The sequence below is a fragment of the Stegastes partitus genome, unplaced genomic scaffold, assembly GCF_000690725.1.
Source record: "Stegastes partitus isolate 25-593 unplaced genomic scaffold, Stegastes_partitus-1.0.2 Scaffold1729, whole genome shotgun sequence".
Classification (NCBI taxonomy): Eukaryota; Metazoa; Chordata; class Actinopteri; family Pomacentridae; genus Stegastes; species Stegastes partitus.
In genome coordinates this window covers 16,823-34,669 of record NW_007579460.1, presented here as the reverse complement: position 1 = coordinate 34,669, position 17,847 = coordinate 16,823, and the positions used below count along the sequence as shown (strand labels likewise).

Sequence of the window (17,847 nt, the reverse complement as noted above, 5' to 3'; positions counted from 1 at the left end):
AGAGTAAATGTGTTTGTTGGCAGCAGGGAAACGGAGAATATAGATCATTGTGCGGAGAGAAATTGGGGCCAGAGCGTAGCATGAGATCAAGACAGAGCGGGGGGAAGAGGTGAAAGTCATACTCTGTAATTAATTAGCGTTGTGCTCCCTACGCTTAGTGACCTGTTTCCTGGATTTCTAGCTAACGTGTCATGTTTTAGATTTATGCCCCGGTAAAGCTCAAGCTTCCTTAGCCAGAACCGCTCCATCTATCACTGATAGTACCCAATCCCTCAGTACGGTGGGGGGGGGACACAGTAGAGAGGATGCATCTCCCAGGGGCATGGGATCCTCGGCTAGAGTGATTAACAGAGGAGACCATTCATTATCATATTTCTCACATCACCAGACATATTCAATGGCATGTCCTTTCGCTGGGAGAGGAATGTGTATATACAGATAATAGAGCAGCCGATTGGTAGAGAGAGAGAGAGTGTGTGTGTGTGTGTGTGTGTGCGCCTGAAAGTTGGTGTGCAAAGAGGATCGTTGTGGGCAATATTTCCCGGAAGCATATTTGTGTGTGTCCTACCTGTTTTATGGCGGTGACAGTGATAACAAAGAAGAGGGGCAGGCCGCTGGTGACTGGGCTGGTGGGGGTGTCGATGATAAGCTGCAAGGAAGAGGAACAGTGGGAGGAAGATGTAGAGTAAGAGAGGGGGGGAGGGAGAAGAGGGGACAAAAGGAAAAGGAGAAGAGGGAGAGGATGCCAAACGCAACACTGAGTTTGGAAGTGCAGCAGGAAAAAGCACCAGACTTGCAAAAACGAAAGTATCCTCGTATTCAAATCGACTTCTATTGAAGCAAAAATCCATTCTGGGTGAGTTATAATCAACAGATGTGATGTTTTTTGTTTTTACATTTACACATGCTGACATTTTTAAAAGCTACAAATGCAGAGAGCAACATAGCAAAGAAATACTTTCTCAGGTGACAAAAAGTAAAAAGGGTACAAACGCTGGTGCTGTGCCCAGTTTGTCCCATTAACAGGGTGCAGTATTTCACACGCTGCTGATAAAACACACAGAACACAGAGACTCAAGCTGCCGCTGTGCTGCATTCTGGTCTATTAGAGCAGCTGCTGGTAAAGACATTACAGGAAACAGAAAAGGATGCAGCGTCTCCTCTTCTATCAGGAGTTTGTCCTTGCATGTGATTTAGACAGGTGCTGAACAGTCATAACACGAATGATTTCAGGATGTTGTCTGGTGTTGGTAACTCTCATTGAAGTTGCTTTAAAGAGGTGCAGAATTTAACTGCTGGACTCTTATTTTGAAACAAGGCAACAATGAGATAAAACACACATGATAAAGAGGCAGAACTTTTTATGCAAGTTGAGTTGTTTTAAGGTAACTGAGCAAAAGTAATGTACAACATCAGGATCATGAAATAGCTACAACGTGTTTTCACATCCAGCTCATATGAATTAAATGATTTTCAAAGCTCCCACAACACAGTTTTTTTTTTATTTACAGGCTCATGCACTTAAATTCTATGAGAAACTATTAACAAGTAAGTCCTGACTTCTAAAATGCACCACAACTTCTGAATGAGCCACTATTCATTATTCTAGTCAAGTAAAGTAACAAAATTACATACTGTGTCAAAGCGTTTTCATTCGGTTTCCTGGCTTTACAGATTCAATACAGAGTTAAAAACTTTGTTCCAGCTAATTTTCAAAATTCTTACATGTTTGCAGGTTTGAGTTTCAGAACTTTTCAGTATTTTGAGGCACTGTTGTCACATTCTTGAAATATCATCAGGCATCTAATTGACACTGTTGTGTCAGATAAGTATGAAAAACTAACATCTACTCTGCAAATATCTGAGGCAGTTTAACTTAATGTTAGAAAATGTGACTCCGAAATGCAATTTGTCTTCAGCAGTTTGTGAGGCTTAAAGATGTTTCTGCACAAATGACAGCTGGGAGAACGTTTCCTTCAAGCTTCAAACACAAAGACAGATGACAAACAACGGCTGCTGCTGCTCACCTGGACCAAAAATATGACCAAGAAGTAGAAGTTAGCGATTCTCCTGAATTGCTCAAACAGGTTCTTGGGAATGAAGTTCCAGAAGGTGTACTGTGGAGCAGAGTGACAGCAAAATTACTATCAAGACACATAAGAACAGAAAGGGAAACAATGGCACATCACAGCAGTCCCTCTGGCAAGAGGAACTGTGATAAACGGCTTGACAAACACAAGGAAAGTGAAGTGTGTCATCCTTAAAAACATGGCGACAAAAGCGATTACATGGTTGTCTGAATATGTAAGAAAAGAAAAGCGCGATGATGAACAGTGTTGTGGCACTGACTCACGGGCTGGAGCTTGCTCACCTTGGAGGAGACAATGCGGTTGTCGGGATAACGCTGAGGGATGTAGGCCTCAGCTCCCGGAGGGGGTTCTTTATGTCCGATATACACCGTCCGACTGTCCACCCAGTTCTCCTCCCCCACACACTGATGAAGACAGAGAAGATATATGGATATAAATAGCGATACATGTAGACAGGATAAAAACGGGGTTAAACAACACAGAATTCACTCACAATTCACAACCTACATGTTAGAATTTCGCTTATATTCTTCTAAGCACACTGATTTAATGAAATGCTCATGTCATACAACTTATTGTTATGCCAAAACCTCCTAAAAATTATAATTTATTATGTGCATAAAGGCACAGTATGCACTTTGTATGATCCACTGTATACAACTACAGTTTAGTATTCATTATTTGATGGTGCTTTTTTAGCACAATAGGCCTAACACACTAACTTTTAACTGGATATAGAAGCTGGCATATTGGTCCTATTACCAACAATACTTTATAAATCAAAATTAATCACAAGATTGGTTTGATAAACAATCAATTATTTAACCCTTTAAACCTCAAAACCCACCAGCGGGCTTAAAAGGCATATTATCCAAAAAATAAAAAATAAAAATAAAAAGAAGAAGCCAAAATGACACTACTTAAAGGAGCCAGAAACTGTAAAATCATACATATTGGTCATGTTTTCAACTTTCTGAAAGTTGTTGAACTACTCATCTGAGATGTGCAACTTTGTTGAGAAAATGATGCAAATCTAAGCTTAAAATCTTGATATTTCATCACTTTGTTCTACATGTTTCATTCAAAAAAATTTACAAAATAAATCATCGCCAGCATCCAGACTCTGTAAAAAAAATAAAAACACTGTGGGATTCTTAGCACAACTCTGACAGCTGTTACTGACTTGGCTGAGACCAACATAGACATGACTACTTGGCTGAACTGCAGGCTGTGTTTATACAAAAAGACAGGAGAAGAGTACGGAAACAAAAAGAACATGTGAACACTAACATATCTACAGTATGTACAGTTGCTTTTTATAAAAATAAATGTAAAAATAAATAAATGTAAATCCCAGGGTTTTTTTTTTTCAATTATTGTAAAATAAATAATCAAATAAATTCAACTTTTGTTTTTTCTTCTAATAGGGCCAATGACATTTTTAAAGTAGTTGTATCGTACAGAATGCATTTTTTTAAGTTCTCTCCAAACCTAGCTGTGCAGGACTGTATACTGTGGAACCTAAGGCCACAGCGAGTAAAAATGAGACAGGAGTCAAAATGCCTAGAAACTGCTCAGGAGTTCTTGGTGATAATTAGTTAACTCATCGATCAGGGAAAATTATTTGTAAAAAAAAAAAACTGACAGATTAATCAGCACTGAACCAAATCAATATGTAGTTCCTCATCAGTGCAGCGAACTTCATCTGAATTACAAAGAAACAGAACTTGTTGTACTTTTTCAGTTGTTTTTTATTTTAATTAGCCTCAAGAGAAACACTGACCTCACTGCCCTGCATTAAACACTGCCATCAAGAAACAGAATGTTACACAAGATTGTGTTACACGACTTCAATGACTTCTTTTAACAAACAACTTTGCAGAGAAGGCCGGCCCGGCTGAAGGATGAGTGTATGTTTGGTGATGTGTGTAGGTGGGATCAGCTCTGAGTCACACTAGTGTGGATTTGTCATTTATCTTTGCACTTCTTCCTGCAGAAGCTTTCTGCAGTCGGCACTCCGCTCCATTCTTCGATTACTCTTTTCCCAAAACAACAGTTATTCTGTGGGTCCTACAATTTACAATCGATTCAATGTCTCGCCACAAAAAATTAAATACACATCAGGTCCTGTGCGTGCAAACTTCCACTTTAGTTCATCTCTCATCTATATTACATCTAAGTAGCTCCCCAGGGGCTCACACTGTGCATTCTGGGAGTTTAACGCAGCACATATTTTTCCAAGGTGTCCTTCATTAAACACGATTGTGGGAACAGAGCTCTCCAAGACAAAACAAGAGTCAAGAGACCACAGCATTCAGCTGTTTGTTTCCATCTGGCTTCCTACGTGGCTCCCAGTGCTTTGGCCTGAGTGGGCAGTGTGAGCGTAGCCTTTGGCAGAGCAGCCTGCCTGACACAGCTCAAAGCAGAAGTGTTGACCATTAGCAGAAAAGTTCTGGAACAAGCACTTCAGTGGAAGCAGCGCTTCACTGCTTTAAATGTCCTCAACGTTTTGGCAGAGATGTAGCTCATTATTGCCAAAACTTTTAATACATTTGTGCTCCGTCCGCTTGATGTAAAATTCCCCACTATAATCCTGTTAAATGTGTTTTTTAGTAAACTTAATCCACGAGTTCTCACAAGTTTAAACTTTGGACACAAGATCAAATGAATGTAATGTCCATAGTGAGATCAGCAAACCGCCACATCTGTGTCTAAACAGCACATCGCAACAGCGAAAAGCTCAGAGTCACAGATCTAAACTTATCCACTGCGATCAACAGGCGCTCGGCAGCGAGTTAAAAATAGCTGCGAAGCCAACAGTGTCAGCCGACTTGAGACCCCTCCAAAACATTAGGGGCGGAGGAGGGGGGCGACATGACCCAGAGAGATACTGTGAAATGGAAATAGAGGGAGAGATGGAAAGTGAGGCGGAAAGCAGACTGAGGAGCAGCGAACAACAGGGGCAGGAGACGAATGGGGACACCAGAATGAAAGGAACGCATTATGAGAGAATTAAACGGCTCAAAATGACAACAAGAAGAAAGAAAAATGTGTCTGAAAGAAAAAGACGAGCAAATAGAGAAAGTCACAGCACTTAGACGTATACTTTCTGACAAAACCAGACTAGTAATATCTACCTATCAGACTAACTCTTCAAATATATCCATACTCAAATGGTTTGTTACGAAATGTCACGCTCTCACATAAAATCCTGATATTAATCACGTTTCTAATGGCGCCTCTTCTGTCCTTACATGACTACATGTACACAGTTAACCTTAAAACATCTTGGTCCTCGTCCAGCTCAGTGAACATACTCATGAAGGGTTTATATTGAGGACAGCAGCTAGAAGACAGATACAACACTCACATGATCTAGGGTGTAACAGTCAAACAAACTAACTGAACAGTAAATATTTACAACTGAATGATAATTCTCATAGTTCCAAAAAAGTACTATCAGACATTCAACCAACTACACAACATATAGTGAGGTGTATAACAGAAACTGAACATGTCACATCAGGATAGAAGTCAGTAACAAATGCAACACTGTGTTTAGGAGTGTTGGTTAAATTCTATATATATAAAAAAAGAAGTCAGTGACGACCATAAACAACCTCTTAAGCGAGGAAAAATATATTTTCACATACATTTGGGCTCACTAATAATTGTAATTATTGGTTGTTGAGATTTTTGTTTTGCACATCTGAAGACTTTGGTGTAACACTGGAACATCACTACATTGCTTTACACTCATAACCATTTTCCTCTTAAATTTGCACTCCTTGATTTCATCACTCATCCATCATATTTCTATCTGCACTGTTCTCCTGGCAGCGAGCGTCACTCTATGACAGTGTGACTGCAGAGAGGGACGGAGAAAGACACAGAGAGATTGCATTGTGGTTTGTAGTTATCTGACCATTAATCCTCACTGATCCGTATCAACCCTCGTCCCACAGTTCCCTCTTCTCTCGACCGCTCCATCAGACAAAGTGGCTTGCTGGTTGGGTTGCAGGACATGGAGGCTTTGTCTTTATTAACAACAGTGAAACGGCCTCCGAGCTGCGAGGCTGGTCTTACATCACCATCAATCATCGACGATGACAGGATGGATTTGATAACAGAAAAACATCCCGCCGCTGCAACTTCTCCTTTTATGTTCCTAACTGCACTGTGCTGCACTCTCTCGGGTGGAGAGTTTTCTCTTTGAACTCTGGATTCACAATGAGAGAACAGAAGCAGGTCTGCTATTTTTAAAAGTTGAAATGCTGCTTTAAAAAGCCATGAGAGTATTTCTAGTTCTGGCATTCTCTATTATTGTGCCCACCACTCGCAGATGCTTCATCAAAGCACTTCACAGCACTACAGATGCATATATTTTCATTGTGGAAAAGCTACCTTCGACCCTGGCAGTGCCATGGTCTATCTGTGATGTAGCTCCTTTCTACCACAGAGGTGTAATAAAAGACATACACCATTAACTGGCTTGATTAAACGGTTCTGTTATATACTTCCTCCGCTGTACTGCAATGCTGCACTGCAGAAGCATGTTGAGCAGAGATCCCTCATTAACCTGCAGATCAAATTCCTCCGACCGAGCTCTGCCTTAATGAACTCCTAATGCCAACACAGGATGTATAAACATACGACGGTTGCACAACACTTGTATGCAGGACGTGACAGAGTGTAGCAAATCAATTTAGAAGTCGATTTGACAGAGTTTAGCTCATCTAATGTAGAAGGTTGTTGCACTTTGTTCAAAATCTAGACACAAGTATTTACAAGTGGACATTTACACATCACCAAAATAAAGGTGTTGCACACAGCACAAACTACAGGTAGTTTTTGATAGAAAATAGTACTAATTATATGTACTATGTACAAACAGAGCCTAACCACATTATCTAGTGACCGATATTGGCCTATCCCAGATATATCAGATGCTGTATATGTTGCCTGACATATTTCGATAGCAAACCTTTTTTTTAAGCAGAGCACAGTAGAGCTCACTCCAGTGCCAACAACACTGGCAGCACATGTAGCAGAGAACAAATCACAGCTGAGCAGATGGTGGTGCCGAGTCCAGCAGTGTCTTTATGGTAAGATGCTAATGTGAAAATGAGAAAAGTAAAAAACAATGTTCCTATAGATGTATAGTGCTGAAAACACGAGATTAGTGTAAGTTTAGCATAATCAGGTATTTCACACTCACTTTAAACTTACATGAATTTACTTTAAATTGAGACCCCAAATTCAGGATATATGCTCTACAGCACATCTAACCCAAAGTGTTTTTTTTTTTTCATTATTTAACATTGTAGCAAAATACGCAATGCTTAGATGTTGCTCCTGAACCATAAGTGAATGACTGACTTGTTTCAATGTTAGAGATTGTTTACAGAAAGGTCCTATTGTATTCGTTTAGGAAATAGTTTATTTTTTAAATTTTTCTACTTTTTTGTAACTTAACGTTTTCGCAGCTTTTGTGAAAAATCTTCTATGTAATTCCAAAAAATATAATAAATACAGATTTGAGGCAATTAATGTCTTTAAGTTTTATGTATATTCAAATATAGAGCAAGTACTATTTTGTCAGTGCCTCGTGTGGTAATGATCCATCACGTTTTTGATGTATTACAGAATAAATATTAAACTGCGGCTAAATTATAAGACAAAATGCAATTAGACATTTTCCCCCGACCGTTCAACCCTACTTCCAGATGCCTTTACCTATAAAGGAAACAAAATCATACCTATATTTACGATGCACTGGTAGTTGAATTTAATGTTTTCCTGGCATCCTTTTTAACCATTACTATTAGAAGATAGGTCACATATTGTAATGCTCCACTGACTTCCAGTTAACATATCTGGCTGCAACTATTTCTGACATTTTTCAAGTTTTATTACAGTTTAATTCAATAAGTTGCTAGTTAATTTCATTCCATATGCCTGTTGTTTTGCTGGTGCAGCCTAATGGCAATGGTTATTGATACGTTTTACTGGACACCATCTATTTCACGCTAGATTCAAAGATGTAGTACAGGCCGCTGTAAGTAAATCTGCTCTGTGTAAATTAGGGGTAAGTATTTTGAGAGACATGCGATAACTTATTAACAGTAGCTGTGAAGTTTGTCGTAGCAGATAAAAGGAGGCTTAAGACCTTGATCAGCTAAAAAGGATGGAGGCTTGTTCAAGATGCACCCCACTGCTACTCATTAGCCATTAATCACCATAGCAACACAGTATGCAGCGACAGACAGCTACGCCATGTCTGCAAGTTCCTAATGCAAAGTAACAGAACCACACGAGGGCTTCATTATATACAGACTGAACATCAAATGTGAGGGGTTTTCTTCTTGATTTAAAGCAGAGAAACTGGATTTGACAAGCGTTGATGAGGCTCTAAGAAACATTTTAAGTATTAATGTTCCAGACAATATTTATAAGTTGTTCTTGGGGCTTTTAGTTGTTTCAAATAGGATTTCTAGTACACTCTGCTCTCTGTGGAAAACATTTTCTTAGAGCAAAATAAAATGAAAGAGTAAACATCAAAAGCAAAACTGAGGAAGAAACTGATAAAATAGGATGGGGGAGTAAAGCTCATGGGGAAAGCGAGTGGCATGAGCTGTTATGATATTTATTAGAGAATAATATTTGGAATTAATCACCTCTAGAAAACACCAGAACATAGGGTAAAAATACCACCTTGAAGTTTGCTCATACCATCTCATACACTAGCGACAAAAGCCACCAGATGCCCAATGACGCAAACAACTGTTTACCTGCCACAAAATCGAAGGATAAATACGAGAAGATTACTTTAAAATGACAGAATTTGTATTCTGTTGTTGTCCCAGCTTCCTCTCCCACTTGACTCGCTGTGATCCAACAGTTACATAAGTCTTTAATCCAGCTGTGCTACTTCTCCTCTCCCCCTCCCTCTCTCTCGTCTCTTCTTTTTCTCCTGCCACCGTAATCTGCATGCTTTAAAAACAACAAAAAACACACACACACACACTCGTTTTTTTTAATCTGCATTTAACATTGTCCTGCTAATATAGGCTCGAAACGGCGTCTTATAATGAAAACTTTGTCTTCGGGCAATGCTGCGGGAATTTAAAAAAATCACTCTTATGAGTCAGCAGCACGCGGGTAGATGTACGGCTGTCTTCTCTGATATACACAACAGGCCGGCGGGCGAAGCTCAGCCCAAACACAAATCCTGTGTGTTTTTGTCACCTACAGACGCTGTCTCTCCGCCAGGGCCCCATCTCCAAGGGGGGGGAAAGAGGACAGGAATAGATTGCCCTTAACCGTTTGCAGCAGTGAGAACTAACGTGGCAAAAACAGTAATGTAGCAGGCTGTGTTTCATCCTTTCAACAGCAGCCGGATGGGGAGGGAAGGGAAACTGGAAGAGCTGTAAAGTTGCTAGAAACCCTACTTAAGCCCCTCAGCACGCCAGGCCCTGCTGGCACCTTTTTGATCAAAGGGAGACATCGCTTGGCCTTTCTCTTTTATCTGCTGATATTGTGAGAGGTCTCCAGAAGAATAACAGTTGTGCATTCAGAGATAAGGAGTAAAGGAGGGTCAAGATAAAGGGGGACAAGGGTAAATAAAGCTGAATACAGGAGAAAACACGGCATAATGCAGATATGAATCTGAATTTTTGCTACAGGCTTATATGAAAGGGGGAATAGAAGTGTTCTTACATGGCACCTGCTATTTTTCTTATTTTTAATATGACCAACACCCACACATACCAGCATCCTTCTTAACCAAGATCATGACCTCACGCCATCACGCCATCGCTATTATTACCAGATGAGAGAAGGGCACCGAAGACAGGCAAGTGGACACATGTAACACATGCACTGATACTAAACAGGATCCATTCAAAGCCCAGGAGGGCCTTTTACAGACAAATCTAATTATAAATAAAAATTTCTTCCTGCCACGTCCTCACCCAGCATCCTTCTAACATACCAGAAACAGTGAGCACGCACCTCTTACATCTTATTGCACGAGGGCTTAGCCATTCTTTTACGCCAGCAGGATGAAAAAAAAGTTCGACAGACTTAGGTTATTACGCAACAAAATGTCCCATTTAAACTTCACGCGCTGCAAAACACCGTGACAGCATGTTTTTCTTTGCTATTTGCTGCACTATGGGCTCCATCTACCTGCAGTTTTTCAGTCGTAAAAGAGGAGCACAAGCAGAGCACCGACTTTCTTCTAATTATGAAATGCTGTAGTGGATAGTTCTGCATAACTGCATGTAATAACTTATTCAAGCACGTCAGGCGACACAGTTTGCACACCAATAGTCAAGGTGAAGACTAAGGCATCTGATCGAGTTTGAACACAGCTGATAGCAACCTATCTAAACTATGATCTTTTTTTTTTTACACTTTCTAACCAGTTTGCTCTTTTAAAAATGTAAAGTGTCCAGATGATTTAATTTTATAGTGTTTTACTTGCTTTTTTTAAATGTCAGACACTGACCGACACTCTCTGTCTGGATGCAGGTTGTTGTAAAGCACAGACACAAACCAAAACAATGGAAATAAGTCTGTGTTAGACTCACATGTCGTACAGTTTTGCAGTGTGCTCCACAAACCGAATCAAATCCAGGCAGTGCGAGAGAACTTAAAAACTCTAATTTCCCTAACACAGACAAAAAACACTTCAAGGACAAGTCATAAGTCAGTGCCAGGGTGATAATAAAGAAACAAGACACCAAGTGAAAGGCTCATAAGCTGTGGAGTGGAGTGAAGCGGACTAAATCAGAGGTGCACGCTTTAATGGCTGAAGAAGATTTACTACTTTGGTGTTGTTGCTGTTTTTTTTGTGTGTGAGTGTGTGTGTGTGTGTTAACAGATTCATTAAAGGATTGGAAGCCGGCTACATGTGGGCAGTGACCTTGATGGGAGTGCACCGCTCTCTCTGCCCGGAGAAAAGGCCTCGGACTTGCCCCGCTCATCGCACGTTAATCACCTTGCATGATGTAATGTTTGTTCTACTATGTAGCCTCATTACGGGAGCAGCTGTTCAGAATATGGCTGGGTTAATAGGAGGTGATACACAAGCAATAAGAGGCCCTGATATACATCATCCATCCCTCCGATTCTGAATCAATATGCGGATAATTGAATTAATGATTAATTCCTTGTCTGCTTGCAGAGTGAGGATGCAAAGGGGTGAGAGATGATGGGCTTGTCCTATGAGCCGTCCTCCTCCTCCTCCTCCTCCCTGCCTCACTCGTGGATCTGATTTCCCCTGATATTAGCCCTACTGGAGCATCCGTCAAGCTCCCTACACACTGTCAGTCGCCTGCACGCTAATTTGTAAGCTCAGATCGCTCAAAATACCGCTTGTTATATTCGCAGCACCTGAGCCGGTTTTAAGGTCGGGCGAAGGGGTCACGGTGTGTTTTGCAGATGTGTCAGTACTCCAGAGGTGCCCCAGTCTGACGAGTCCTGTCAGAGTTGGTTCACTTTTAACTCCAAACCAGATGCTTCCTGCCCCTGCTGGATAATCAGATGGCAGTGATACGGCTACAACTCAGCATTATTACGTGGACATCTCCTGCTCACAGACAAACTCTATGCACCCTTTGCCAGCTCCTCTCAAAAAAAAAAAACCTGCACAACTTCCATCAGGCTGCTCCAGTTCACTCCTGCTGCAAAGTGTGACGAGCGCCTATGAGGCCTCTCCAGTCCTAATTGGGATTTATTCCCTCTGCAGACCAGAGATGGTTTAGTATGCATGCATGTTGTGACTCACTTAAATAGGCCAGCCAAGTTCATTTCTATTCCACACATTCACCGGCCATCACTGCATCTGTAGCCACTGGCACATTCTCCATTCAGCTCTACAAAAAACATTGTGAAGCCCACAGTCCAGCATCCACAGCCTCAGCCAAACAGCTCTAGTGAAATGTTTATCATTGCACAAGTATTTATCACCCTGCAGGACAAGCACACAACAGAAGGATGCAATTCATACACATTGTGTTGCACTTTTGCAGCTACAGTTGTGACAGTGTTGACAGGGGCCCTTACGTATCTGCTGATGATGTTCCGGAGCAGGGTGAAATCCATCCTGTAGACAGCTCCGGCGGCGACTAAACTGCGCGACAGAGACGTTCAGCTCTCCCTGGATCTTCGTAGACGCTACCTAATGTGGATCTTTCTACCAGCATCCATCGCTGCTTCGCCGCCGCCGCCACCGCCACCAGCCGCCGTGTCTGTGATAGCGAGGAGCAGCGGGTCTCTCAGTCACTCGCCTGCTCTGATTTTCATGGCATCCCTGGTGAAGAGCCAGGCAGCCACCGAGCGATCGCAACAAACCCTGCACTCACTCCGCTGGCTACATTTCAGGGAGGAAATTTTGCTGCTTGCAAACCAACCAAAAAAATCCCCCTTCCCTTTTTTTTGTTGCTGGTTTGCTGGGTTCTCTCTTTGCAGAGTCGCTTCTATTCGTGCAGGAGATGGTCCCTCATGGAGGCTGCCTGTGTCCCGCTCCGTGTTCTCAGCGGTGGCCCTCGATGTAGCTGCTGCTGCTGCTGCTGCTGCTGCGAAGCGTCCACAGCCGTCAGATGACTACGCTACGCATGCGCACTGGCGTTTCTCGCATCTCCTGGAATATAGCTGCACTATTAGAAAAAAAAAAAAAAAAAATCACATCAACATGCAGAAAACTCACAACTATTGTAAACCACAACTATACTAAATGAATGCCACCGTGGATGCAGCTTGAAAGTTTTTTTTAATAAATCTGAGGGACAACAGATTAGATTAAAATAAATATTAAATAAATTAAGCATTATTAGTGGTAGCAAGAAAGTTTATTTATATGGCATCTTAACATACACAGAGGTTGTTACATAAAGTGCAAAGGGCAAAGGTCACATATTGTAACATGTTTTACAATAGTGCAATAATAATAATGATAATAATAATCACAAAAACTGTATTTATATAATAACAGGGTATTTTACGGGGGTGGAGGGGGAAGGAACAATACTCAGGAAGGCAGTTCAGGTTAAACTGTTTAAAAAAAACTTTTAAAAAAGTTAGAAGAGCAGCAGGGGAGAAGTTAAATTAAACATGGTAAAAAAAAAAATAAAAAAAATTTTAAAAATTACAAAATATATTAATACAACAAGACTGAAAAAATAATAAAAAGCACAAAAAATGCCACATCAAATTAAATGATAATAATAATAACAGAACAATAAATAAATAAATAGTAAATAAAGAACAAAATAAATAGATAAAACAGACGCCATCATTAAAAGCAAGTCTATGACATGCATATGTACAGATATACATTGAATTAATTTTCCTTACTTTAAAAAAAAAAAAAAAAAACTGTACAGACAAGTAGAACAAAGTACACATGCACATTTTTTAGAATAACTCAAACTGATTCACCAACACAGCCGAAAAAAACACAAGATCAGACATTTAAAAAATGCAGAATGAGAGTACTGGCAGCTTAAACCTGAGTTGTTGTTGTTGTTGTTGTTGTTGTTTTTTTTTATAAAAAAAAGTAAAATAAAGTAAAAAACAAAAGCAGTGGAGAAAAGAATTTTACTTTAGATCACTTAATAGTGGTTACATTACAAAACTGAGCTCCAAGAGAAGCTGGTCCCAGCAGTTACTAAATGCCATTTCCTAGTCTGGCCTACACTCTGGGCACCATTAGCTGACCAGTTCCTACAATGTATTTTTAGTCCAGACCGTTCAGAGAGTTACAGACAACAACTAGTGCCTTAAATTCAGGTATATACTTCACTAAAAGATGGTGCAAGAAGCTACGAATCTTAGAAATGTGTTCTTTCTTCTCGGTACTTGTCAATATTCTAGCAGCAGCATTTTGAATGAGCTGCAAATGTCCTCTAATGGTCTTACTGTACTGCAGGCCAGAAAGGACAGTGTTACAGTAGTCCATTCTTCAAGTAATAAAAGCTTGAATAAGTTTTTTTTAGATCCTGCTCAGACACAAAGATCCTCAGTCTGGTAGAAGAACTGTGCAGATTCTTTGCTTAAGTAAAATATCTAAACCACAGTGTGAAAACATCTTATTTAAGTGAAAGCCCTGCATTCGTAATTGCAGTACTATTAACAAAATGTACATAAAGTAGAGTAATAGTAGCCACAATGGAGGTAACTATGAATAATACTATTAGTATGTTATGACTGATTCATGAACATTTGAGTACGCTGGTTTCATTAATGTAACATTTTAAATGCTCATTAAAAGTTTTGGAAATCTTAACCTGCAGTTATTATTTGTCAGACAAATATGACAAAGTACAATAAAAAAAAAAAAAAGTGAACGCCTGTGCACCACTGTGCCCTGTGTCGTGCACGTATCCTCCTTTTACATAATTATCCTGCCGACAGTATATTTAACCGCTGAGTATATTTGAGGACATTTCACATGTCCTGAATTACAGCCGGCTGTTTCCAAAACACTCTGACTAAACATGCACACGCACTCTCTCATGCACACATACGCATCCAACGAGTAAAATTACTACAGTGATGATGCAGCAATCCGACAAAGCACGTATCAGTTTCTCAGCAGTGGGCTTGTCGCATTACTCTGTCGTAATGTTCCATGATACCACTTTCCATTCTGTAACTAATGACTTTATTAAAGGTTAATAAAGCATAACAACACATTTTGGGGTGGTTGTTACAAATCTTTTTATGTTGTAAAAAAATACAGTTCAAACATTAATAAGCCAACTCAACATCTTTTGTCATAAATGTTGATTTTCCAATAAGTAATATATTGCAGCTATAAGTGTTCAAAAGAGCTTAATACTTAGATTTAGATTCTCATCAGCTGCTCAAAAAGCCCAACCAGTCAAAAAGATTTATTTTAATTCATTTTCTTAATTGTTCTGTACAGAATGAAGAATGTATGAATTAGTTTATTCACTTATTATTGATTTATTAATCATTGGTAAAGCCATTAGACACAACCTATAAATAATTTTTGACACACACATGCACACACTCACTCACCCTTTATGCATATTAATAAGATGTTTAGTTTTGCAACATTTACTTGGCGACATGAGAGGAAGCACATTACATTACTTGTAAGAGATGTAAAGAGAGCAAATGTGCAGGAGCTTAGGTGACTTGATCATATCATACTACAAATACAATTTTTCTAACCTAAAAATGTCCCAAAACTGCAGGTTTACTGAGAAAAATAACAAAGCAAAGACTGAAGTCAAAGCTCATTGCCTACGTTATGTAACAGCCGCTCCATGCAGCGACACAGCAGCTGTCCTGCCATTGTTCGACCTGTCGTCACACAATGTAACTTACAAAACCCAACTGCATTTGGGATCAAGAGAAAATCTAAAAATAGGCGCGTCTCCATCTACGGGGATCCACTGACAGCAGGGCAACAAGGCGTGATGTCTGCTCCAGACGTTTCATTTGCGGAGTTATGACTTTCAATTAGCACAGACACTATTAATAATGCATAGGGATCCAGCACTTTCAGCTCTGACCTGCTAAAGCTCTGATGCAGCTGTTTGCCTCCCTCAAGACCTCGGGGTGCTTAGTGTCTAATGATGAGTGCGCCTCAGTGGACAGATTACATGTGCTTTGTTTATGGGCTGTGACAATTATATGGACATTTAATGTCATTGTCATGTTGGTGAGATGGTGCCTCTTGCCTGTATTTTTCCCATAAAAACATCATCAGTGCAATTACTTCTCCATCCTGGGACTTAACCATCTGACCTGTGTTATTATAGAAATACAAATCAGATCACTGACTGATGATTTTATCTGATGTTTTTTTCCATGTGCAGCTGGCCTTCAAATGAACTGGGCTAAAACTGCTGCTCAATTTGCAACATAAAGGTTGATATTTCCACTGCTGTTGCAAAGATGATCATATAGTTGACTGGATACCACGGTTCCATTTGAGTGGAGGAACTGGGTCATTGTTCATTTCTTCCTTCTGTCCTCTGTGTGGGCGAGATGGAGCTACATATGGGGCAGTGGGTTACTGTCCTCATGCCACCATCAGGCTGGCACGGGCAGAATCTGTAATTTGCACATGTAAGCACACTGTTTTGTTAATAGCATGTAAGAGTGAGAGTTATGCAGGTAATCAAGATGTATCGGATGGCTTACAAATACATTTAACTGCTTATATTCACTACAGGCTCAAGAACGGTACAGATGATGGTAGAAATAGAAGATACAAGGCATGCTTGCATCCGACTGTAATCTTTCTTCTTGTCAGTGTGTTTGGTCATGCATTCGTGCTTATTGATGGTGCAGCAAAGCATTAACTATCTTACATTGTTATAAACATATGGATATCTTCCCAGGGGCTGCAAAAGCTCCAGCTTCACTGCATGTCAGCTGTTTTTGGCAATTTGATTAACAGCAAGTTTTCTAGGAAATTTTCGCCACTAAAGAAGAACATCCGCAACATGGATTCTGCATTATTACCTCATCTTGTAGCTATTGAAAATTACAAATTCAGCCTCTATTATGGTAATGTTCTTAATGAAATACTTGCTGCAAATTGTGTGCTAGAGTAGGTTCATATTAATCCAACAGAAAAGCACAGTTTTAATTCTAGGTGGGATATATAATGACATTTCCATGTGCAGTCTGCTGTATATCCTGTTTACACTGAGCATTTTGGTTTAAACACAATGCATACATAGCTCAACAAATAGCTTTGCATTGAGTCCCCTAATTCACAATTCACAACGCAGTGTTCAGAGATCATTAGCTGTTTTAATTTAATAAACTAAAAAAAAACACAAAACATATAGGATTAGTCAACCAGCATGCATATGCTGACATCTTGTATATTTGTGAAACTGCTAAAATATTTATATGAGATTTTTCGTAGCATTGTTTAATGATTGCAGCTCTTGTTGCATTGCGAGCCGCTGACACTGCAGTGTTGTCAGCACAAACACTGGATCCTATTATGCTGTAGATATGAATTATCCCCGTATCAACTCACTGGCTGCGAAAAAATGAGGAATATGGGGCATGGGATGACATATGTGGGAAACAATTGCATCTATTTTGGATTCGCAGCTGTCCCCGAAAGCTCTGGGACCTGTAGTCTAGGGAGGAGTGAAGACATGTAGCATGCTATTTTTAGTATAAAATGTTTCAGATTTGACTACAGTTCTATCGTTCATGCTTTGAATTAAATCAGGTTTATACAGATTATGATGCCTTGATTGTAAATATAGTTGGTATCACTGGAAATGTGTTTGATTATTAGCAGTGCTGATAATTTCATATCAAATTTTTCATCACTTTTTTGGTATAAAATGTGACGATTTTTTCCCCCAAATAGCTCATCTTATACTTTGTAGGTGCTTTTTACATCTCAGAGATGTTCTATTTACCTTGGATATTGTTAACTCCTAATCTTTATTATTTTATGATCCTAACTTTTAGTATGTTATATTAATTTTATCTTGACCTTTGATCTCATATACTTGTTATCCTGTTTTGCCTTGTTTTAATGTTTTATACTACTAATTTCTCTTCTACAAATTAATGGCTTTTTTTAAAACTTATTTTTGTTGACTCTTAACATGTACAGCACTTTGGTCAACTCAGGTTGTTTTAAACGTGCTATAAAAATACACTTGACTGAATCTGATGAACTCTATTGTTAAGATATTTGAGATATGAGTTGAGGGAGAATGAAGGCTGCAGCAAGATC

General features: G+C 39.7%; 1 protein-coding gene across 4 annotated transcripts in view; it reads right to left on the bottom strand.

The window, feature by feature from the left end:
- LOC103372298 (probable phospholipid-transporting ATPase IH) overlaps positions 1-12,668 on the bottom strand; it is a 38,280-nt gene extending 25,612 nt beyond the window's left edge. For all 4 annotated transcript variants that reach the window (XM_008301902.1, XM_008301903.1, XM_008301904.1 and 1 more), the window contains exons 1-4: positions 12,162-12,668; positions 2,372-2,494; positions 2,028-2,117; positions 569-649 (exon numbers count right to left, since the gene is read on the bottom strand). In XM_008301902.1, the coding sequence (XP_008300124.1) occupies positions 569-649; positions 2,028-2,117; positions 2,372-2,494; positions 12,162-12,200 (333 nt within the window). In that variant the 5' untranslated portion in view covers positions 12,201-12,668. The remainder of the gene's footprint in view (positions 1-568; positions 650-2,027; positions 2,118-2,371; positions 2,495-12,161) is intronic.
- Positions 12,669-17,847: the final 5,179 nt, after the last annotated feature.